Below are 24,979 nucleotides of genomic sequence, written 5' to 3'. Positions count from 1 at the left end.
GGGGTCACGCCCTTTGAGCTGTTGGAAGTGTTGAGTTTCATAGACAGTAACTTAACAAACCCCCAAAAAAAGGAATTTGAGGAATTGAAATGAAGTGTGTCCTAGCAGCAAACTCGGAGCGGTGAGTGTGAAGCAAGAACCCAGGAAGACACCAGGCTGTGAAGCACGTTTTACATTACAGTCATTTATCCAAAGCGACTTACAACATGGCCAAACGTTGGAATTAGAACTTCCGGGTCCGTCACGGGAGGCCATGGGGCCCATAAAGACTCCCCCCCCCCCCCCATAGACTTCCATAGGGAAGGAGACATCTGTTCATTTGCATTGTATTTTCAATAAAATGCAGTTCAATTGTCTCCAGTTCTCTTTATACATCCAGGTTTGACTCTCACACTGAATTGATCCTGATCACAGGTAAACATGCTGAAAGTCTAGCGCTGGCATTAACAGCAAACAACAGCTAATTAAACGGTCTCATTAATTAATGGACACAAGTTATGAACACAAGCTGCAGTAGGTTTTTCATTGGTTATTGGCTGACCGTTGGAGCCATATAGCCCCATTATTTAGCGATGTAACACTGGACAAAAGCCACTAGAAATAAAAGACTTAGGATGGGTAAAATGCAATCCAATTTAATTCATGTACCTGTATGTATACGACAGTTATAATAACATCATGGCTGGGTTTCACCAACAAGGATTTATGTTCTAAAGCAGATTAAATCCTGTTGAACCGAGCTTTTAAAAGATGCATTTAAATTTCTTTAAACTTCAGTTTAGTTGTTACTCTAAACTTACACTTGAGGAGGTTGAACTTTTAAAATGAGCTAAATAATGACGTTCCTTGAAGGGAGTTTAAGGAGAAACTAATCAAACTGAGTTTAGTGCTGCTGCCGCTGAGTTTCTCTCCTGAGATCAGTTGAAAACAGGACGATTGGACCAACAGACTGTGAAAAGGTGGTTTCCTCACTGTGCTGTTTATTTGATATTATTATTGTATTATTTAGCCATATTGCTCCATTGTTTTTTGTTTTTTTTAAAGACACATGGAGCAGCCCCCTCTTCTATAGCCTACTTATAGGTACATTTATTTAATTTGGGTAAGCAAGAATCTCCATATTGAGCTTTCATTTTTATTTAATGAACAGAGATTAGTTTAATTGTGTAACAGAGCTCTGCTTCATTTAGAATCAGGATTTACTCATTTTTAACCCAGTTTTGCTAAACTATGATTGGAGCTCATCCTAGATAAGATGAATCCTTGTTGAACCGTAGCATTCTTAGTATTCAAACAAGAATACATTAAAGTTAGCAGCATCATTACACCATGAACTATGATACAGAACTTCCAGGTCTTACCTGCGATGCAGCGGATCTCCGGGAGACACATCATGATTTCGGGGAAGCGTTTGGGCTGGTGCGGGTACTTGTACTCGGTGTAGTCCTGACACACATACCAGTAGCGCTTGTTGAGCTGCTCCAGCTGGGAGGTGTTGGACAGTCCTCGGATATCTGCAGAGATACAGATGAAAGTACAGAGACGTGAGGGGAATATGAGAGGGCTAAGAGAGGCTTGAGCTCAGGAACAGCAGCGCTGGAGTTGTTACCTTGGTTGAGGAAGTTGATGGCTTTCATGCAGGCATACTCCTCATTACTGATCTTCAACTGGTGGAACTTGCGAAACAGATATATCAACCGCTCCATAACCTCCATACCATCCTCACTGAAGCTGAGGAATCAGACACAGACGTGTCAATAATAGTGTAAAGATGATGTGGTGAAAGCCATATACAATAATAATATGTCTTCAGAGGGTCAGGGTTTATACCAGTTAGAGCTTTAGTAGGTTTACTGTCCACATGTTCACATCGAAATCCACTGTCAAAAAATGAAAAAAACCTCAAGCCCCATTATCTTAAGCTGCTATGCTTCAGTGAACGAGGCAAACATTCAGGAGGGAACACGTCACATCTAAAAAGGGCTTAACAAACGTCCTGCTAATCCCACAGCTCTCTCAAGGAGTTAGAAATATTCACACATTTTAATTACACTGATCAACGCTCACTTCCCGTTCTCTCACAGCTCCAATCTCTCTCACACACTTCAGTGCTGTCACTGTAAATCACATGTTCTCTCCTAAACTACAGGCAAATTGACCGAAGCAGCAGAACGGCACCGTATATTAGCAGAATCTGTGTCATGAGGTCAGATAATTCCCGTCTGATTTACACAGATCCAAACCCCCACACATCCTCTTCTACAGAGCGTGGGACATGCGTGTATTTCACATGGCAGACGGTGCTAGCCACAGCGCTGTCCTGAGGAGTCCTCCTGTTCACGGACCGCTTCACTGGCCCTCATCCAACAACAACACTTGAGAGGAAAACTATCAAACTCACAAAGTTTAACGTCTCGTATTTCCAGAGGATCGTTGTTGCCGTGAGGAACATTTAATTCCTGATATCATACATTATTGAGTTGGCGAGCCTCCCCGAGACAAATCTCGAGTTTAATATCTTGTGGATGTTAATGTACGAACAAAGGGATCGGAGGCAATATGAGTCCCCGTAGGTGAGATATTACCAACACGTGAATGAGGGTCCTTTCTTCAGTCATGCTTCCAAAATGCAAATGCAGATGTCAGACATAACTATGTGGCTAGCTACCACATGCTAATGTCTGGTGGATTATGTCAGTCCGCTCACAAACATCTTGTTTAAAGCACTATTCACTTTCTTTCATGATCAAACAGAAAATTGTTTTCAATGAGCAACTTGCGTTTTTCCTTTCTATGCACCTTGTGTTTTTTTATTATTTTAAAAGAGCACATCAGCATTAGTTTAACTTCTATTGTGGCCTCCAGATTATGCCTGAAACAGTTGCTTGATACACAAATGTACAACATCATCATACAAAGTTTTGATTATAATTATTGTGACCATGCTTTCACGCTTGTTTGTTTTGTTCCATGTTTGCATTACATGAAGTTCTCATCAGCCTGTTCCTCTTGGTCTATTCTTGTGTATCTGAGTTTCTATCATTGTTGCATCTTGGGGCATAAAGCCCAACGATGAGCTGATGCTGCTTAAACACTGCATTGAGCTGAGGGGAACTACAGAGATGCTGATCGTCTTCTGTGGGTTTCTAAGTACAAGTGACTCCTTTCACATGTTTGTATAAAATACTGATCAGTGCAGCTGTAAGTATTAAAGCACCTCCAGTAAAGTCATACTGTACCTGTGTTCTTTGTTTGATGATTACAAACTAAATGTCGAGGGTTACATCTCACAATTTACTTGGGCAATAAAACAACAACTCTACTTCCAAACAAACTGTGACCCCCCCCCCCAAGTCCTTACCCCTGCAGCTCGTCGTCAGACGGCGTGTACTTGGCGGTGACATCGGCCAGGTCTCCGAAAATCTGGGCACTGTAGATGGTGAGGCAGGAGAGGAGGATGAGCTCCTGCCAGGTGGAGCTCAGCAGGCAGGTGTAGTCCTCTATGGAGAGTTCACAGAAGAACGGCAGCTTCTTGATCCACGAGATCTGGCGGAAGAGCAGCTCGTCTGCCAGACGACACAGCAGGGCAAACAGCTCCACCTGTGTCACTTTGTACCTGAGGCACACAAAGAGCTACGGTAAGAAGTGATGTATGAGCAGAATATTGGCGTGTCGTGTAAAACCACATGTGGTGTGTTGACTCTGGATCACCTCTAACATGATGCATTTCATTGATTACGTATTCAATGTTGAAGTCACCATGCCCACATCGTTAGTCCCCCACACTAATACTCACGGCTTGATATAATACCTGCCAATCAGTCAGATAAGGTAAAACATAAACTGTGTCGTGATCTCTTGTCATGAGTTCTGTGAGTAGTATGAATGCAGGTCCTTTTACAGAGGAGCAACAGAAACCAAGACTGGGAACATCACAAACTGCTGTGGGATGTGCACGGTCCAGGACAGGAGGCTCTACAGACGGTGATTACAACCGCCCAGAACATCATTGGTACCATCTACTGAGCACCAGTGATATTGGTGACAAGAGGAGCCTGAGAAGAGCACAAAGGATAATAAAAGACAAAACCCTCCCAGACACAACCTGCTGCTGTCTGGAGAGAGATACAGAAGAATCAGCTGCTGAACCAGCAGACTTCAGAGCAGCTTCTTTCCTCCGGCTGAGAGACTCAGTGACTTAATTCATCCACCACCATAAAATTCCCTTATGTAGCAAAATGGGACTACAACTGCATCTTATTGAGCAGCCCTGTGGCAATAAATTAGCTTTAAACCCAATGAAAGGACAGCCCGAAGCTTCCTTTAAGCATATACTGTATTCACTGGGGAGGTGCACTGTTACACAGAATACGCAGTAGCTAGTGTATGTATCGACTCACCCTTCTTCTATCAGCATAGGGGTTGCCAGGGGGGCCAGGTCTTCAGCAGCCACCAGCTGCAGCACCAGTGGGTGGGACTGTGGGTAGAGGCTGCGGGGCTGGGGGGCCAGCAGGCCAGACTGGGCAGTGTAGCTGAACAGGTGAGGCAGGATCTGGTAGTGTGTGGACATGGAGGTGTTGATGTACTGGTCCCTGAGGGCCGCCGTGTAGCCATTCATCTCCACAGAGCGACTGGAAGAACAGAGGTCAACGGTTACACCAAGTCGGCCATATAGGGGCCATTTATACTTAATAATTTTTATAGTAAAATGACTAATCTGATATCTTGGGACACTTGTTTACCATCTTACTCAGAGTCAGATAAGGAGATTGATACCTTTCATATCCGTGTGTCCAGTGCAAAGAAAGTAGTCTCCCCCTGCTTCTAGTGTTTGTGCTAAGCTACGCTAAACACATCGTAGACCTGCTGAACTCTGTAGTGGACGTAGCCTATATTCCTTTACATGTCCTAACCTTTAATGTTTTGTTGGAGCTTTAATCTATTTATTGAACAATATTTGCAATTTTTTAGTCTAAACTTTGTGGTTAATTGTGGAGCTGCATACCAAAGCCCACGCTGCTCAGGCATCCTGTTATTGCTCAGGTTTGATTTGATAAAACAAGAATTCCTCTGAATAGCTATCAGGCTGTGTGGCTGTGTTGATAATGAGACTAAAATAAATAGTCATGCGTGTAGCTAGACAATATTTGTCCTTGATGAGTGCAGATAGACAATGCGCTTGTCTCCGTAGAAGAACAGCAGATAGCGCAGCGCGTTCTTTGTGTTTGTCATCACCAGCGAGCCTGAGCAGCGGCATATTCAGGCATTCTTCTGCTGATGAATACCGTAACTAAAGTCTGGGTGAGATGGGAACGAGGTGTTAGACTGTCAGGGCCGGCTCATTATCTCAATGGTGGGGCGAGTGCTGGCGCTAAGCGGCTGAGATGAACGACTCACTTGGATGACAGAGTGGAGGCGGGTGACGGCTGGTTGCCCTCCGAGGCTCCGTTGCTTGGAGAGCTGTGGTCGCTGTCGCCGTTGTTGCCCCAGGTGTGCTCCGGGGCGTCCTCCTTGAACTCCTGGCCTGACATGATCCGCTCTATCTCCTCCTCTGTGATCTACACACACACACACACACACACACACACACACACACACACACACACACACACACACACACACACACACACACACACAGAAGTGGGCACGTTTTGGAGCTTACAGCACATCCTCATGTGTGTCTCAGTTCAATTGATTAGCATTGACTAGCACCCCCACTGCTTTTCACTAAATGTAGAGGGGCAAGGACGCAATCACACAGTAATACAGTGAACTAGAAGAGAAAGAAAGAAAGAAGGCAAACAGTTATGTGTGTGTATTTAGCAGATATGCACACACCTAAAATAATAGAATCCTTGCTGGTCATCGAAGTGAGAACACATAGATGAAAGTCATTTAGAAAGGCATTAGCATGCCAGAAAGTGTGGCGCCTTGTATCTGTGGCTGGGGTCAATTCACTTTCATTTCTATCAATCCACCACCCATACTGAAACAGCAATCCATTCCCTATTAATGACAGAGAGGTCCTCCTTTCATTAGGGTTTAGAAATAAAGCAGTCTTTTAATGGAAGCTTCTCTGAATGCATTCACGGTCAGCGAGCTAACTGTGGGGCTGAGGCGTGATAATATGTATAGAGGGGCTCTGAGCTGGCAGAGGGTCAGAGAATGTCACGAAAACAACATTTCTGCTATTCTGCTATTCAACATGTAGTCGGTGATTTACCTGAACAGGCCCGATGCTTTTGTTCCTCCCTCCTGGCATGCCATCCTCCCTGATTGCTACATGGAAAAAAAAGAAAGAACAGGAATCTAAATCTACAGTACATGTGGTCCATCAACACAACATGACTCAGGGTTAGTATCAGAGCTCTACCTAGCGGCTCAAACACATCAGCTCTTTCCATGTGAGGATTTTTCTTACTGGTTCGGACATAATCGTTTGTTGGCAGGCAGAGATGGTTTTTTTCTATTTCCTGGGAGTAACTTGTTAACATCCCGGAGTTAATTAAATCTACCTGATGTGTCAGGACAAGCTTGCTGTAATCACAGCATTTAGAGATTATATCATCTAAAATGAGCCCATCAGGCTGAAGGAGCACTGAGGGGTCATTTACATGCATCATCCACTGGGCGGCAGCATTGTACTTCACTAATTCGAGTCCTCACTGAGGTAAACTAGGCCAAAGGAAACACACTGGTTACTAACCAGTGGTTAGGGTGCAGCTGGCTTTTTCATGTGACATATAGTAAGTCTGACGGGTTTGTAATAGTTGTTCAAAAACTACCATCTGGTAAAGTGCCTATTAATTGTAAAGGTGGTATAACTAACAATTTATTTTTTTGTTTACAAAAACTAGATATTGCTATGGAATACAAAGCTGTCTGACTCCAAACTGTTATTGGTTTGATCCATTTAATTTTATGATGTTTTAGGCCTAATGAAAGATATAGAAGAAACCCTCCAAAATGCCCATTGAGGTGTTTATTTCACGAGTTTTTGCGTCTGTAGATTTCAGAAAATACAAAAAGTGATTCTCTTCATACAGGTAATTAAGTGGAAAAGTGTTAAGGTGATATCTATAAGTACATGCATTTGTACCCTACACCCATCGTCTCATCTTAAAGGAGAACATTTCATACAGATGGCTGTAAATAGACGTCTCATAATGAAAAAATACGGATTCAGGGTCTAACAATTACAACAGGGTTAAAATGACAACAGAAACAATGTCCCTGTGATGTGTCCACACTTCACCTTTGCGGTTCATCCCCATCTGCAGACACTTGAGCAGGCGGCAGTACTGGCAGCGGTTGCGCTGCTTGCGCGACATCTCGCAGTTCTTGTCGCGGCTGCAGCGGTACACGCGCTTGTTGCAGATGCTGCGCTTGAAGAAGCCCTTGCAGCCCTCACAGGAGATGATGCCATAGTGCAGGCCTGTGGCGCGATCTCCACAGATAAGGCAAGTACGCTGGTCAGCCGGATCATCTGCAGAGGGACAGGAAAACATTTGAGAAGGGGGGCATTTAGAACCATTTCCACCCACTTCTTTACACTAATTCATCCATATCGTGGATAAAAAGTGGGTGCAAAAACCTTGCTGGAGGCACACATTTTAATTGAGATCACGGGGGCGGGTAGGGCTTAAGCACTAGCCAGGCGCTGGCTAATCCAAAAGGATCCTTAAGCCCCAACTCATTTTGTGAAAGTGGAGGTGTAACAAGCAGCCGGACAGGGAGCGGAGACGTCTTGTTTTATTTGGCAGCTCTGAGGAGAGGAGGCAGCAAGCTAAAACCACACCACTGATTTGCTTACAGTCTCTCCTTTCTCTTCCTCCAACAACAGCAGTATCACATGAAGAGGAAGACCTCCCGAGACCTTTACTCCGATAGAGCATATTTTGACAAAGTGCAACATTTTTAGACAATCCGTTTGTGGCATACAATTCAGGGGGCTTAATACTGATCCATCAAGCTCCTAAATGTGTCCTCTTGTAGCTTGTTCTTAACGTCGGTGGATCATTTTCCAATCAAGTGCCTTGAACCCCACCAGGCCCAGCCTATAGCAGCCTCTCTGTTCCAGTCTCAATCATTAGCCTTCACCTTCTGCTTCCTAAACAAGCACACGCTTTCTGTTGATCACCCCAAACTGTCAAAAGTTGGTAGAACAGGAATAAATGAAGGCCGTGAGTTGGAACACATGTGAGGGGATATTTAGGGGCTCGAGGTCGGAGGGAGCGGGGGCTCACGCCAAGGGAGCACCGTGTGGAACGTGACGTCGGGAACAGCCAACATCAAAAGCAGTAGTAGAAATGACACTGGATGTGATGTGGGTTCATTAAGACAGTGACAAAAGAAAAAGAGCTGAAGTCTTAGAAAATGATTCCAGAAGACGTTTGGGAGAAGGATGTTTGGTAGAACAGACGGATGTGACAGAGTGGAGAGGGGATCAATGAGAGACGGGCCCAACTGAGGACCTTCTTCTAGAAGCTGCTTTACTAATCATGAAGGTGCTCTCAAACTGTTAAGACAGAAAACTGAGAAAGCTGCAGAAAATATTCTCTTAATCCCCATCTACCTCCAGGCTACGCAACGCACATAATCAAACTCACTGAGGAAGCTGAGAATTAAGTCGCAGCACATCTTCTCTGCTTACTACAGCCTTCAGATCTATAGCACACACGAGCGCACACACACCCCCGCTCACAGACGCAGAGAGCAGATGGGTTGGACTCCATGGTTACAGAGAATAGCCTTGCTGTGCAAAGCCTGGCTGCAGCAGGAATGTGGCCTGCTGCTGATCTGTGTCCAGGCCTGACTGGGATGGAACATATCAGGACCAGATAACGGATTAGACTGACGCAACACGTTGATGCTTCTGATAAGATAGGTCTTTTATCAGGGCGAGAGAAGCATGTCTGAGGAGACACTGAGGGTTTATAGTGTTGGCTGCGTGAAATGGGAATTGTAAAAGAAGGAATAGCTTAGAATCAGTGCTAAAGTCAGCTTTACAGAGTATCTGTTGGAAACAGCCATCCCAGTAAAGTCACAAGTTTTTCTAATGATAACATCAGCTAGTAGGATACATCTTTCATTTCTGTTGGTCGATGAAGAGCTACATCTGGGCGTTGTGATGCCATAGCTGTGTCACTGGATGGGTGGGGGTTCATTTTACAAAGAAGGTTCTCGAGGTGGGTACGAGATAGTACATGCAGACTGCTGCAAATTCAGATTCTTCAGTTCATTTCTGAAGGTTTTTTTTGTTGTTCTTTTATTGAACTTTACTTTATCAGTAGCATTTCACACCAGATCACTGGCCCAACCGTCAGCGGTCCAGTTGCATTGTGGGTTATGTAGGAGCCATGCAGCTTTAGTGTGATTACTGGATCACTTTAAAACCGTTTCAAATAAAACAAGGAGAAAACCTTTTGGTTGAACTGGTCACAACAAGTGAACATACGTGATGACATGGGGGGCTCAAGTAGACATGGCTGAAGGTTCAGAAGCCACCAATGTTCAGTGTGAGGAAGGTCTGAAATGGCTCCATTATAGAACAGACTCCTCTTCAACAGTCCATTTTAATTTCAACATTACCTCCTCGTTACTTCAGATCAGCAAGCAAACTCTAACAATAGAGCTTGTAAACTGCAAGATGTTTCCTTAAAATGTGAGCAGTTTCTTCTCACAGAGCAGCTTTTAGTTCTTGTGTCTGAGCAGCAGGTAAAATCCTCCTGCCGGACCAGGAGGTCGGTGGGTGGACAAATGGAAAGTGAAGCTGTGGTCATGATGAACACTAGAATGCACGTGTGCTTTCAATGAAGTGGACATAAGAGGTCTGAGGCTGCTGTCCAGCAGGTTAATGCTGCCCGCTGAGCCCGGAGATTAACCTGGACATCTGCTTAATGTAAGACTCTTGTGTAATGAAACAAACTGCTCCACACACAGGCCGGACCTTTGCCCTGCTATGGGATTCTGTGGTTGGGAAGTCAATAGTGGAGGCAGACAAGCAGCTTTCCTGGCTCAGTGAGTAGAGGTACTAACTGACTCCAACCGTTCAGTGTGAGGTCATTAGTACTACTTCTATATAACGCTGCTTCTCAAACAGTCAATACAAGAAGTTAAAGCTTCAATGAAGGCATTGTGCGTTTGATAGATTGTGGAGCTGCTTGGATTCATTTGTTGAATATATGATCAGTGGATTTATCATTAACCTAAACAATGTTTGACTACAGTGAGAAATGCTTGGTAGAGTCTTCTTTGATAAAATACTGACCGTCTCAGTCAGCTGTGCTTCACTGGAGTCACTTCACTGAGGGCAGCATGCAGTCCACTCACCCCTGAGAAACCTACGGCCGATGTCACAGATGCTACATCCATGTTTGTCCATCCGAGTGCGATTGTGTTACAGAGTGTGTCTGTTGAACCCGTTGAAGTGTGTAGAATAGATGAAGCAGCGGAGAGGATACCGTTCACCTCACAGCACATGAAGGAACCTGATATCCTGCCTGTGGTCCATGGTTCAGTCATCTCTGATTAAAAGGCACAATGTTTAGACAATAAACAGGCCAAAGTTACATCATCTTGAATATTCAAATGAGCAGGATTAGGGGTTTTGTGTGCAAGTGATTTAAAGGGCCAGCTCATCAGAGGCACGTGACTGAGCTGAGAGCTAAGCCTCCCAGAGAGAGGGGGCTTCATAGTGGACTGCAGGTTTCATGTACTGAAGGTAATTAGAAGGAGGTGGGGGTGTTCATGGCATGAAGCCTCTCCCAGATCATCACTGGTGAATTGAAGACTTCTAAAGCCAAAAGACAGATTACCATTTAAATAGTGTGAGGTTTAAATGTGCTGCCTGCAGAAGACTGCAGGGCAGCCATAGTGTACAGAGACAATGGGGCGTCACACAGTGAGCCCATCCTGGGATTAGACTTTAACTATTTTGGTGATTAACTCTATACAGCACAGAGGTTACGTACTCAGAGGAGCCCCACCAGTCAGTGACATATCTCTGCTGCTGCTGCTGCTGCTAGAGCACACAGTGTGACCTAAACTAAGCGCTCTGCAGAGATAAGCAACGTTCTATCGTTACAAAAGTCATGATAGAAGATATGATTAGAGCTATAACACATGACTTTTTATTACCATACCAATTATTTTCTTGTTGGGTGTAAAAAATATCAGAAATGGTGGAGATGGTCATCATCATTTTCTAAAACCGTGTTCTATTAACAAGAAATAATGATAAAATGATCAGGACAGTGACTGTATAATCCATTAATCTACAGGATCTAAAGAAAAAGAGCACAAGTAACATGTGGATTCATTCAAAAAATTCATCTCCAAAGTATTTTTTATAATATCTTAAAGTGTGTTTTTTTACATAAGGTTTATGGAAAAGGTTAAACCCCACTGGATCATCTCAAACATGTTTCGTCTCAAAGATGAAAACAAGGATGCTTTTCTTGTCAGACATTTATAATCTTACTTTCCGTTATGAATGAGTGATGACTAGCAGATCTCTGGAGCATGTTGGATCACTTTCTACTTTTGAAATTCTTTTTATGCCTTTAAAAGATGGTTGTCCTACAAATAATTTGTAAAGATACATTTGGCCTCTTTGATGAACTGTTTGACGGCCTTGTAGGTCAGCAGAAACTGGACTGTTACTGTTCCAGCTGTTGGCGCTGCTGTGCAGGGCCGCTGCATCATTTCTAACAGCAGGGCTCTCTTTTTGAAAATCGAAAAAAAAAAGAGAAGAAAAGCGGAAGCTGTTGATACACCATTTACTACCGTATAATGCTGGCGAAAGTTCGACAGTGCTGTCTAGGGCTGGGTATCGTTTTACCGATCCCAATATGATACCTTAAATACGAGTACTCTTGCCAGTTCAGTACAGCTGTAACAATAAGTTCTATATGTTCTATTAATGACTACAGCTCATTTATCTACTATATGTGAAATTGTTTATTATGTAAATATTCAATTCCCAAACAATGACAGTTCAATATGCAAACAGTCCGTCTCTGTGAATGACAAGACATATTAGTTATGGAAAATAACCTTAACCACTTCTACTACCGACCACACATCCAAATCAGATTTAACACTTTTAAACTTTCAATATTTATCAGTCACTTTTCAGAATCCACATGTAGCCTACCACTCAACATCGGAATAAATTAGATCCACAGCACAGCATTAATTAAAGGCTGGGTTGGTAATGTTGAGAGTACGCTAGATTAAGAAATGATCCAACCTAAAACCAGCCCAGTGTTGACAACTCCTTTGCAATCAAAGTAGCCAGCAGCACCAGCTCCAAAAGCTGTTAAATCGATCAAGAAAGTGGCCAAGTCGGCATCCCTGACAGCCTGTCCCTTGGCTACCGTCAGTACTCGCAGCTGCTGAGGTAGCAGCTTGTGGTGACGAACAATGAGAGCACAGGCAGAGTACGAGCAGGTAGACAGCGTTCTATGAGTTAGCTCTGAATGAACTTCAGGCTTGTTTACACAGTCTAAATAAATTGGTTTTCAGCTGCTAAGCTTCAGAGAGACTCCTCCATGAAGCCCGAGAAAAAAGACCCAACCAACTTCTCACACAGCGGAAGAGCACTTTCAGCAGAAAGCCCTGGCCTTGCTCAATAGTGATCCCCTCTGCACATGTTACTGTAAGTAGAACTTAGCATGAGGTCATGTAAAGGACCCTGGCATCATAAAACATGAGGGAGATCAAATAAATGACAGTCACATCCTCAGCCAGCCATTTGTCAGCTCATTGAGGGAACACAAAACCATATATTCCACTGGCCACCCTACGTGAAACGCCTGACTTCCTTCATTGTGGAAAAACACAATGGCTATTAGTTGCCTTCACTCAGGCTTATTTGCCAAATCTATCACCCTGTCTTTCAAGTGCATGGCCACCATATAAACGGGCTGATTCACACCTTCACACACTTGATCTCAGATCCTCACATCCTGTAACTCCTCCTCCTCCTGCCTGTAGATGACAATTAAATATTCATGGGAGTTACTGAAGGATTTCACTTGGTAAAGCTTCCGTCTGCAGCGTGTGTGACCCGGAGTCTGTGGCAATCTGGTAACAATAACATGTTACCAGACTGCAACTTGTGACCGAACCTCTCAGACAAAGCAGTCCGACTTCAGTGCAGGGACAGAGATACAAAACATGAATGAAGAAAAAAATGCCTTCAAAAACAAAAGCATGCAATAAAAATAGTATTTAAGAGCTGAAATTTAAAACCAACATCGTGTAATTTCTTTACAAGGTCAGTTCACCCAAAGCAGCAAAAGACGTCTCACTCACCACATCACCAAATCAAACTTTAGCAATTGTATCATTTATCTATTCGTGGAGTTTGCAAGACGGGGGCGATTACCATGCAGGAAATATAGGATGCATATAGTTGCATTATGGGAAATTGGGACCATTGGATGGAAGATTGGAGCATTCTGTAATTTTGGTTTAATCTTTCTCATTTAGAGAGAATCTGCAACAAGATAGAGAGTGCTTCAGTGCTTCCTCTTGAACGCCACCCTCTGTAAGCTTTGGTTCAGAAACCCTGACGCTCTATCACCCCTCCACACACACGCTCACCCACCCCCCCCCAGGCCCATTAAAGGCTGCATTGTTTCCCAGGGGTCAGCCTGGGTTTCATTCCTAACTTTAACGCAAACCAGGAAATGCAGGTCGAGCATTTTAAGACCATCAATGACAAAGACAAACTGCACATGTTTCCCACTGCTCCCAATATGCCCCGACACTGGAGCCCAGCGGATACCAGTGAGATGTGCATCACTCGTCATGTGGAACTGTAAGGAATGGTCTTTTTATTTCACACAGATAAACGGGGCTTGAATGTTGAAGAGCAGCATGATTTTTTAGGCTGAAATCAGTCTTGTGCTGTCCCAAGACTTTGTCACGGTCTCCTGTGGGAAACAGGGCCCACCATCTCTCTTTGACCCCATGTGAGCTGCATCATGCTGAGAACAGAGATGTGTCGTAGCAAAATCTCCTTATTGTCCACACCCTGCACACACAAAGGCTGATGTACAGTGTAAAGCAGCCTTTTGAGTGGCTGACAGAGCAACAAGGATCGCTGCTGAAGGGGTTCTCCCTTCAGGTTTTGTTTCGGGCTTTCCATCACAATGATGCCCAGCTGAGAGAGGGAGCGGGGGTGGGAGGAATCTGCTGTACTTTTCCGCTGTCGGCAGCCTCCCTCCCTCCTCTCTCAGCCTTTCTTCTACACTTCCCCTCATATCTCTTCTTCTCGTCCTGTCTTAACTTATCTCTCCTACCTACGGGTGGAGGATGGGTGCACCCCCCTCCTCCCGGAGTATGACTGGTATGTAGCCTACATGGACACCACATATCGAACACATTCACAAAGGGTTACAGGCATCTTAAGACCCTCCATGACTCACACCCAGCATTCCTGGCAGGCCACACTGTGATGCTAATCTTTAAAGTTCCGTGCATGGAGTTGCAGATTGGGCTCATCCACGAGACAATGGCGACCTGTTGACATTGCTGTCTTGATAATACACACCCAGGCTTGGAGGCTAAATCATTAGCATTGAGTCATACCACACCAAAGATAGGCTACATGTTAATGTTATGCTAATATGAGCCACATCTGATGCTACTTTGCCAAATAATGTAGGAAGGCCTCGACTGTGTGAGTCTGGCTCACTGTCTCAGCTTGATTTGCATTTGAAAAGATTATTTATCAAAGACCATATTATTAATACGGCTGAGTATCTCTTACTAATGTTAATACAATGATCAGTCTTCACGACCAATACTAACACCTATTTGTGTACCTCACTTTGAGTAATATATGGTTTTTTTTTTTTTGGTTTTTTTCGTTTAACAAAAGAAGCTTTAAGTTAAAATCTCAAAGACCCATTGTCTTTGGCGACACCGATGGCAATAAGCATGTTGCATGTGTTTTCATGTGCCGCCTTTCTGGGGAATGTCGCCACATCCACCCTCTTGGTAATGTTGCCAATGCCAGGGCTTCCATCAGCAGGCTATAGGCTTAATCACCGTTAAGCAGACTTGTTGTTCTTAAGTGAATCACAAAAGGTTTTGACCAAAATAACATCTTTTGAAATGCGTCGTCTTTTTCCCCCCAAGGTTACCAAATCTACCGAAAACAGGAAACATTGTTTTACATCTGTCATTTGACAACGTATTTACTCAATAGTAGCAACTAAACTTCATCACAAGCTAGTGAACAGTTCTAAGAAAACTGAGATTGAAATTCAGTTTGGTGCGTTGAACCAGAAAAATAATCATGAAAGACTAAAAGATTGTTCACCTCAGAGTTCTACTTTCAACTAGTTTCTTAAGTTCCTCTCGTTTATATTGTGCTGTAACATTTGGTGTAATATGCGTTGGATACCAATGTTGAAATGATCGCTGATAGCAGGAACACTTTTTGGCCCTGAGCTTCGTTTTAAAGTCGGTTCAGCAGAAGCGGATATGAACCATGCGGTGACTTTTACAGCCCAGACTTTGTGATACACACTCATATAAAAGTACTTTTAATGAATGCATAGTCTCCCCTTCATTAATGGTAGGGGGAATTCCCAGAGGCCTCAGGGCCAGCAGGATACACTCCCCCTGATATCTCCCATGCAGGACCAACCAAAGTACTGAAACATGTCCAACACTTAAAATGTGGCACGTGTTGTGCCCAAGCAGACCATCTGAGACAGACCTGTCCTTCCTTGAATAAATAAGCAAGAGGAAAGAAACATTTGCAATAAGTTGTTCAATCCTATGTGTAAGTGTGTGTGTTTGCGTGCTGGGGTGGGGGGGGGTGAAGGGCTAACACACCCTTAAGAGACAAAGATCTGCAACAAGATGGACTTCTATGTGGCGTTTGCTTTGACAAGGCTTTGGCTGGGGAGATGGATATGTTTCAGTGAAATTAGGAAAACGGAGCATGCGTGGCTGGAATGAGCAGCCCGTGTCATTGGCTATTTATAGGCCAGCATTACAGAGTCACAGGAGTCCCTGACCTCCCCCACTGTTACTATTGATCTTCACACAGCTTCTGTACCCTGCACATACAGCCACATAAACAACCTCTTTTCTCTGGATTACTGAGCCCTTTACAAAACGCAGAACAATTTTCAGAAACAGAGGCTTCCTGCAAAATGAAGGGGATGTAGCGTTATAGCAGTACAAGTGTGGAGTTTACCCTCCTTCAGCTGGAGCTCAACCAACATGGCTGCTAGCTAAGGGATTAACATGAGGGGGAGGGGACCAATACAGTAACATGGTTCCTCCACATGCCACACTGAAGTCCTTGACTGAAAATATCCAATGAAGGAAGTGCTAGCAGAAATTCTTCCATTGTCTTTAAACTCCCTGAGCAGCAGTTTTAAGGTTGAACTGCAACATCATATTAAACGGACATGTAGCAGTGATGAGCAGTCCACGACACTCTGCTTTGCCATGTGGACTATACACATTCCAAATGACTACCATTCAGTGAGAAGGGGTGGTTGGTGTGGTGGGGGGCTGGGCTGGGATATAGTGTGAAAACTGGAAGGAAGGTTATCCTATTCTAGCACTTAAGAGAATTCACGTTAACCGCAGGATAAAGCTACAAAAGAATTATGAGCTGAAAGTGATTTGGGGAGAGCATCATCAAAAAAGTTCAAGGAAAGATCGCCCACTTAGCAGTCACAGCCGGAGAAGGGATCTTTGTGTGAAACTACATCATGGCTCAAAAGAGCATGAAAGTTTAAAAAAATAAATAAAAATCAAGAAAGAAGCAAAGAAAGGGGCAAAACTAGCAAAATGTGAAGGTACTCTGAGTTTTAGGCTAGTGATCTCCCATCACATCAACACTGTACAAACACACAGGCACATACCAAAGATCAATACATATGGAGGCGTACCGTGCAAATCACCAGCGCACTGACAGACGTCATAGCACACACAAACAAAGCACTTGAAGGCAGCGTTGCTGTGAGAAGCTAGAATGTCTCAGCTCGTTCTCCTGGCCTGAGAATCATTAACTCCTCAGCATAAAGGACTACACCTTTCAAACAGAGCACACATCTAACAGCAATGTCACATGTGTTGGCTCACACTGCACAGAGGATCTTAAGAGCAGCATACACAGGATCGAAATGGTCTTTTTTAAAATAATTATTGTATTCATTAATAGTAATTCAAGACATTCTCAAAAAACATACTGCAGAAATTGGTTGAATAGGAATCTGTGTTTGACATGTTAGCAACTCCTCAATCTAATCAAAAGGTATACGAAAGAAAATATTAACCAGAATACGTTCTCTGCATAATCCCAAACCGTCTTCTTCCATTCACACACCGATTATGATTAATTAAGTATGGCTTCCCTTACCTTCCCATGTATCCATTTCATGCTTCTCCCAGTCTGCCTGGACCCCATTCAAGCAAGGACTTGGCTAAAATAAGAAGCCACTGGGCCCGGCTGCCTCATGACTCTTTTCTTTCTCTGCCTCTCTCTGTTCTTTCTCCCAGCAACCTCTTTCCCCGACAGCCTGTCCCTCTCTGACCACAGCCAGAGCCCAGCAACGCCACTGGTCACTTTATTGCCTGGTCACATGACCACAGAGTTCAAGCCCTGGGGTCACGGCTTGGCTTGAGGTCCAATGACAGCTAGGGGTTATCTGAGTGGAACTGATAGTCCTATTTTCGCTGCCGTTCAACAATACTACTCCCCTCCCAGCCCTCACCCAAATTAGCCTCCCCACCCCTTAACCATGCCTCTGGCAATTCTGAGGCGGACCAAAGTGCATGTCCAAACATAAACAGGTTCAAGCTGACAAAACACACAGACATTAGCAAATTGAAGAACTTAGTGCATCAGGGACGAATGGTAAAGTTGAAGTTTCAAATCTTGACGGGTTACAAACTGAGCAGAGTGAGCAAGAGGAGCTGAGGGCCAATGAGATGGAGACAAGTGGGACGCTAGGTGGGTCCTCTTCCTCCTCTGGTCCAATACACTCCTCACGTGGGACTAACACTGCATTCAAAAGTGGATGTCAGATGTGGTCAAAATGGCAAACTTCACAACTGCATTGTCTAGTTCGATTCCGGCCAGGACGTTCTTTGCATGTCGCCCCCCCTCTATCCCTATGTTCTGTGTCCATTTCCTTATTCTAAATAAAAAAATATCACTAAGTGAATTTAAGAAAATGATTGTTAGTTTATCCAATAATGAGAATAAATACTTCTGTATACCAAAGATACATTTAGTCACTCCAACAGCATATTCTGAACATGGATTGAAACAATGAATCAATACTGTTAAAAGTAAAAGAACTCGTAATGAACGCAGGTACTTTTTGATGCTGACACACGTCTGTGGCACAGAGTACTGAAGACTGTCAAGTACTGAATGCCAACATTAAATGTTTGGTAAGATTCATAATGTAGTCGACTTATTCTTTGATCAATCATAGTTCACATTCAATTAAGATGTTGCCCATGTTAGACTGGATACTTTGGTGGCTGCTTCCTTTGGCATTTTGTTTACCTATACTGCCCTGAGTAAGATAACAAGCTATGGAACAAACCAATCCCAACTCTTACAAACAAGGTAGTAGAACCCTTCTCCAGTGTCCTACTTGCACCTTTGACCTGAATGGCCATCCAATTGAAATTCACCTTGTAGGAAAGCTGAATTTCACATTTTCTGACATGATTCTGCCCATATGTTGGTAAGCAGACTTAAAACCTGTGAGAGCTACAGAGGTGTCTTACCATCCAGTGGGTTCTCTTCCTTCATCCCCTCCAGTGGCCTGGTAAGGGGGCCATAGCGAGAAGCATCCAGTGTTTCACCGGTGTGCCTCACCCTAAGCTCTACTAGCCAACCTGATGCTGTGTGAAGCCAGCAGCCTCTTCTCTACCTGATCCTCACACTACAGTGGACAAGCCGGTCTTGATCATCCGGCCAGTCTCCCAGCCCGCCCCTCTCCACAGCTCCACCCTACTAATAACACTTGTTGTTCACTCTCACAGCAGCAGCAGCACCCCACCCCAAGCTCTCCGGGACCCAACCCCCCATGAGAATGCTAATGACCCGGCTGCATTAAGTCACATATGAGAAGCTTTTCACATTCAAACACAACATAAAGAGAGATTCACAGAAACAGCAGATGAGCCTTCACGTCAGGCAGGTTGGTAAGCAGGTAGAAATATGACAAGTGGAACCTGTTGGTGTGATCAAAGACAGCCTCGCCATCTCCCAGGTTACTTTACTCCAATACCATGAGAGTTTACTACCATATGTCACCGTGTCAAAGGCAGGGCGTAGAGGACGGACCTGGCCACGGTGTTGTAATTGGATCTGTGTTTACATGCAGATTTGAGCATTAATATTCTTTATAGTTCACCGGGAGTTAACTGCTAGGGAATAAAAGAGTAAACCCAACTAATCCTACTATATACATGCAGGTTTTTATTAGCAATACTTTCCTGGTTGAAGATATTTTTCTGAGGTCATTGTGAGATACTTTCTCTAACAAAAGTAACCCTAATGTTTGCTGCATACCAACATATAGGAGAGTTGTTGACATCATTTCAGTCTGAATGGCATAACCTTGCTTGTTGATGGAAATAGGAAGTCAAACCTGAGCTGTGAAGGGGGGGGCTGCCATATGTCACCCTTGACCTTAGCAGCTTTCCTCCCAAGCGGCGAAGATGAACAGCATAATCAGCCAAGTTGCCTTTAACCTTGAAGTCAATTGGAGCTGAGCCTTGCTGGTTATCCGCAGTCGTGTGGCGGGAGGCGCTCCCTGACTGGGCCTCGAGGCTGGGGGCCCCTCGTCAGGACGTGTAGGACAGCGTGCTGCCGTACCCATGAGACACAATGCTAAAGTACCACTTCTTAGGCTCTCGACAAGGACACGCGTTTATACATGTATATAGCATGTAATGATGCATGCACGTGCAACAATTGAGCGCACGCTATTTAATAGTGTCAGTTGACACAAAATGAATGTTGTTTTTCCAATTTCAAATCTACACCACATTACAACAGTTGGAGTTCTACAAACCATACGTTTAGAAGATGACACAGCGATCAACATGAAATTGACTTTAGAAAGCTGCTTCTGTTAAAAGACCAAATAGTAAAATAGCTGCTTTGGATGAACAAAAAACAAAACTCCATTTGACACTGATGTTAAGAGAATAAAAGCATGTTGTATCTCTCAGACAGCCAACGTGAATTGAAAGTGAAAATGTGATCTTAAATTAGCCTCAGGCAGTCTGATACACCATGTTTGTCCTTGTGTTCTGGGCTCTCCTGCTTCTAACAAACATGTGGCCAAGCCCTTTAAAACAAGCCCAAGTTGTTAGCTAAAATGCTAATTTGATTCAATGTCACTTCGGATGAGCCATTTTTTTGTGGCTTGTTTTCAGCATTTCCCTAAACATTAGAGTAACAAAGGGCATGTCTTTTGTTTAAGCTCCCCTCCCCCCTCTGCCACAGAGGCCAAACCTCTCCACTCTTCAAACAAAGAGCTTCAAGAAAAACAGGAATAGGCCCAACGGTTGGTTCCCCTCCAAATATACATGCATACAGATTCACAAAGCAAGTTACAGCATCAATACATTCCCTTGAGTATTGAGAATATAGAACAACCATTTTCTTGTTGAAAGAGGGAACCGAAGCATTTCCAAAACACTTCCAGACCTTCACCGGCTCTCTGCCTGTACTAAATACACTGTATATTACAGAGCCAGAACAACTCAATCCCAATGGACCCCTTCTACATTTCAGATAGGAGTTAATGGAGGCCCCTCCTTTTCTGTTTCTTCCGGAGCTTTGGCGCGTCAGTCTGTAGGCCAACATGAAGTCAGCTGCCTCATCCTGCCTGAAAGCAGCCAAACCACTTTAAAGAATTTCTCCGACCATAAAAGTTGCTCTCAATGACGAGTCCTTAGAAGACCAAAGAGGAGGAGCAACAGTTCCTCACAAATCCTTTTCTCTGCCAAAACATTTGGAATCCTGTTACTGATAAATAAGACCACATGAAGTGCATGTTTGGTGGAGGAAGAATTATATTTATGTATGTGCCGCATGTCATTTCTATGGTGAACCCACGGACCAAGTAGAAATGATGCTGCTTTGGTCTTATGCCCTCCTTTCAAAATTACAGAATAGGTCATTTGCTGATGACTCCTAAAACCACATAACTGACCTTTGAACCAGAGACGGGCACACGCTGTGAAACGGTCGCAGTTTTAAACGCATGGTCTAAAATGTGAATGGAAACAAAACCATGTGGTTAGGTTTAGGAAAAGTTTACTCTTTTGGGGAAAAATATATACATTTGTTATGTAACGTAGGTACATAAAGGACAAGTACGTTACACAAGTTAACTTACTTAGGTCTCCTGGGGGAAGTCCTGGTTGTTTGACCCAAACATCCATCACGACCTCATCAGACTTTGACACTCAACAAACAAACGGAAATATGGGTCGCAATAAGCTGCTTGTAAAAGCGACCTATATGGCTTTTTTTTGCAGTCGTTTACTTGATGTATTCAATAAAAACTGACAAAAATGTGTGTCAGTAAGGGAAAAAAACATCATGAGGGATGCTCAATACGAAAGTCAGGGATTACAGTATACCTTCCATTTGATGTTAAAATATCACGTTTCTATGCTGCTGTTCATTAGCTTTTCTTCAAAGAGGACAATAACTCATTTTCTTAGAAATGTTTCAGAGGGACATAATCTAATGAAAGAACAGACATATTGGTATTGTTTTTTACTAGTTAGATTTATTTATCAATCAATTCTCTGATCGATTAACTCAGTGCTTCCAAACCTGGGCTATTGGACTGCTCAGTTTTATGTCTAATCCTCATAAATAATGGCTTTACTGCCAGTGGACATTCCCTCTGTAGGTCACAGGCTCCTGTACGTGGTCTGTCATTACACATGAGGTTCAGTTGGTCCCTGTTCTGCCGTCAGGACTCTTTGTGATGAGTCGCCTCAGAGGCTGCTGCTTCTGTTTGTGGGAGCTGACCTCAGCGTTTCAGTCTCTTCCACTCCTGCAGATTAGATTTACAATGATCCACCTCACATTCCCCGGATGCATTTGCTTTTTGGAACCCAGATGACCAGCAGATCAATGCAGCCGTTCCCTGCCTGAACTTCCAAAGGGCATATAAAACTGAGGTGACCTGGCCACCATCTTGGAGTTAATGACCACTAAATCAGCCACTCGTATGAGCCATCCTCGACAGCCATTCCTCATGCTATAAACTGTCCTGAGGGAGGAATTATCAATATACTCCACTCTTCAGTTTCTAATTCTTTGAGTTTATTAAATAGAAGGCATTGGTGTTAATGTCTGCCTCTATCTGTTCCCACACTACATCAATGATGAAACTTCTGTTCATATTAAAACCGTAATTGCTGACGCTGACCTTCTCTCACCATTATGTAATTATGTATGGATCAGAATTGTATAAAATACTGACAAGACCGTAGCTTGTAACTCTTGTTTATTTCCTGTTTGCTAACATACTGTATGTGAAGGTGAACTTTTGCTGATGACCACCTGCTGAGAAATATGCTAATTCCTTTCCTTGGCGAGGGTTTGAGGAGACTATTCTTTTCATGGCAAGGTAAACATTTTAAATATATAATGTTGTGCTGCAGCAGCCTTTCCATAATGCGAACGCATTCAATTCTGACATGTGCCGTGACCTTTACGGAAAAGTGACTTGTGAGATTATTCAAACCCGAGTGTGACATAAAGATGTAGTTAAATGATGTAGTGCATGTTTGAAAGGGCTAAAGTTTACGAATGTACTGCCGCCGGTAACATCACGAAGACATTCTATGACTTGAACACGTTGACATGTCACAGTAGGAAGAGCGCAGGTGGAAGTAATAATGATAATAAATAAATCGGAAGAATAATGAAGGCTGAATTCCATGTAGTCGCTTCAGTTTGAGGGTTGTTGTGTTGCGCATGTTGGCTCTTTGTCACACTATCACAGTCCTGCTGTGACTAAAGGACTATAGCTCTAAACACCAAGACACACATCAAAGAACTAGCAGCGATGAAGGCAGACTGTTTCATCACCTCAAGTTGCCTGTGTCTTGGGCAAAAAGTTGCACTTGAACACACCGCAAAGCCTTCAGCCAACAACCAACTAGCACATACGTTCTGCACCTGCATGAAAGGACGCAACTCTCCATACCAGCAGCGGTGCGCTCAGCACTTGGCTTCATACCAAATGGCCATGTCGGTGTGAAAATAGGATTGGCTTTTTCAGAAGAGTTTTCTGTGTGTGGCCTTTTGACTTTACTTGTTTGCTTGCCTCATTTCCGTTTCCCTTCTCTGGCACTGAATTGCTTGAACTGAACAGTCATTCAGAGAGATTTCTCTCTCCCACGGGTGCTCCGCCGTCGATAAACCACCGACACGGAGCGACTAGCACTAGTTTGTCTGTGTTGGCACGCCACGTAAACTAAGTGGACGGACACTCTCCAACCATCCGCCTGGTGTGTCAGGGCCTTAACATGCAGTATTGCCTTCAAGGCGGATGTGAAAGGACACATCTTCTCTAACACTCACCAGACTTTTATGTTCCCTGCACTTATTTTGGCATGAACAGATCTAATTTTCTGGTTTTAATACCCAACCTGCCGCATCCACCTGCTGTTTATCCAGGAAGAGAAAAATATACGCCATCCAAAAACTACACATGGATTAGCTGCAACAATTCCTGATTGAAAAACTGACTCATTTTGAGACTTTGACAATTTGCACTTGTATGATATTAGTTTGCATTAAAACAAATCATACAAATTGTGAAATTAAGATTTCTGGAATTGATCTAACCCGAGTGATTGTGAGGCAGTGAGAACAGTGGACCAAGCAAGGCGGTGGGGTCAAAGGTTAAACCACGCCTTTGTCACAAGGCTGAAGAAAGGAGGGACTTCTCCTGCTTTACAGGTTGTTTTTTTACAATGAGTTTCCAGCATTTATAAACATAAAAATGGCCAATGCCAACCAGCTTATTCTGCCATTAACTCCCATTTGGTGGATTGGATGATTGAAGTCTGAAGAAACAAGACATATTGGCAATTTAACAATGTATTCATTTAACAAACAGGAGCCTCAGTAGCATGTGGAAGAACCAAACACAGCCACAACAGCCTGGCTCCTCCTCCTCATGCTGGTCACCAGCCTGCTCACACACTGCTGCAGGCCATTCCATCCTCTCCACTCCACTCGGCATTGGCAGAGAAGATTTGGCAAATTTTTCATGGGCGCAACCCACATACTCAGCTCTGCTGCTCATCCCACAAATGCATGATCCTTATGAATGTGGCTCCATTTAAAAAGGGAAATAAACCGGCTTTCCAACAGTATAAGATTTACTGCCAAGAAGCATTGTTACAACAGAGAAATAATCTACCAAACACTAACTACAGCAGCAACATGCTGTTTGACCAAATGGTTCCCTGAAGAACTAAATGTAACAGAGCTTAAAACTGAAGATGCCTTCAAACTGTATGCCTCCGTCATCCGTTACGTGCTGAAAGCTTATAAATATAAGACTTAATTACTTTTACATGGATTACAATTATGCTAACCCAAATGTGTTTACATATGAAAATACATCAAATAGTACGTTGTCTAACAGCAGGGCCGGAGTGATCACCAGGGTTACCAATCGTATTTAGGAATCTGCAACATGGAAGCACAATACGAACATAAATAATAGAGTCCTTAGAACTAGACTCTTCTCCTTCCGGTAATATACAGGCGTCTCCTTCATGCTGTTGTTTCCATCGCCACACACTGAACCTGGAGTTTGACTTTCAAGCCATCATTCATAGATTCACTTGTGACGAGGTGTCATGAATGCAGCACTATCACCTGGTTAGAAGGTGGTGGGGGGGGGGGGGGGGGGGGGGGGGG

The 24,979-nt window shown here is 43.6% G+C and overlaps 1 protein-coding gene across 2 annotated transcripts in view; it reads right to left on the bottom strand.

The window, feature by feature from the left end:
- The window catches only part of nr6a1a (nuclear receptor subfamily 6, group A, member 1a), an 80,940-nt gene that overhangs the window by 2,689 nt on the left and 53,272 nt on the right, over positions 1–24,979 (bottom strand). The window contains exons 1-8 of one of the 2 annotated variants that reach the window (XM_031876819.1): positions 17,402–24,124; positions 7,256–7,486; positions 6,224–6,279; positions 5,398–5,558; positions 4,401–4,631; positions 3,362–3,616; positions 1,610–1,731; positions 1,362–1,514 (exon numbers count right to left, since the gene is read on the bottom strand). In XM_031876819.1, coding sequence (XP_031732679.1) covers positions 1,362–1,514; positions 1,610–1,731; positions 3,362–3,616; positions 4,401–4,631; positions 5,398–5,558; positions 6,224–6,279; positions 7,256–7,486; positions 17,402–17,417 — 1,225 coding nt within the window. In that variant the 5' untranslated portion in view covers positions 17,418–24,124. Of the gene's footprint in view, positions 1–1,361; positions 1,515–1,609; positions 1,732–3,361; positions 3,617–4,400; positions 4,632–5,397; positions 5,559–6,223; positions 6,280–7,255; positions 7,487–17,401; positions 24,125–24,979 lie in introns of those variants that run through there. The other variant, XM_031876818.1, reaches the window with a different exon arrangement.

This window comes from Anarrhichthys ocellatus, unplaced genomic scaffold (genome assembly GCF_004355925.1).
Source record: "Anarrhichthys ocellatus isolate YVR2014 unplaced genomic scaffold, GSC_Weel_1.0 scaffold116, whole genome shotgun sequence".
Classification (NCBI taxonomy): domain Eukaryota; kingdom Metazoa; phylum Chordata; class Actinopteri; order Perciformes; family Anarhichadidae; genus Anarrhichthys; species Anarrhichthys ocellatus.
This window is presented reverse-complemented; position numbering and strand designations above follow the sequence as displayed.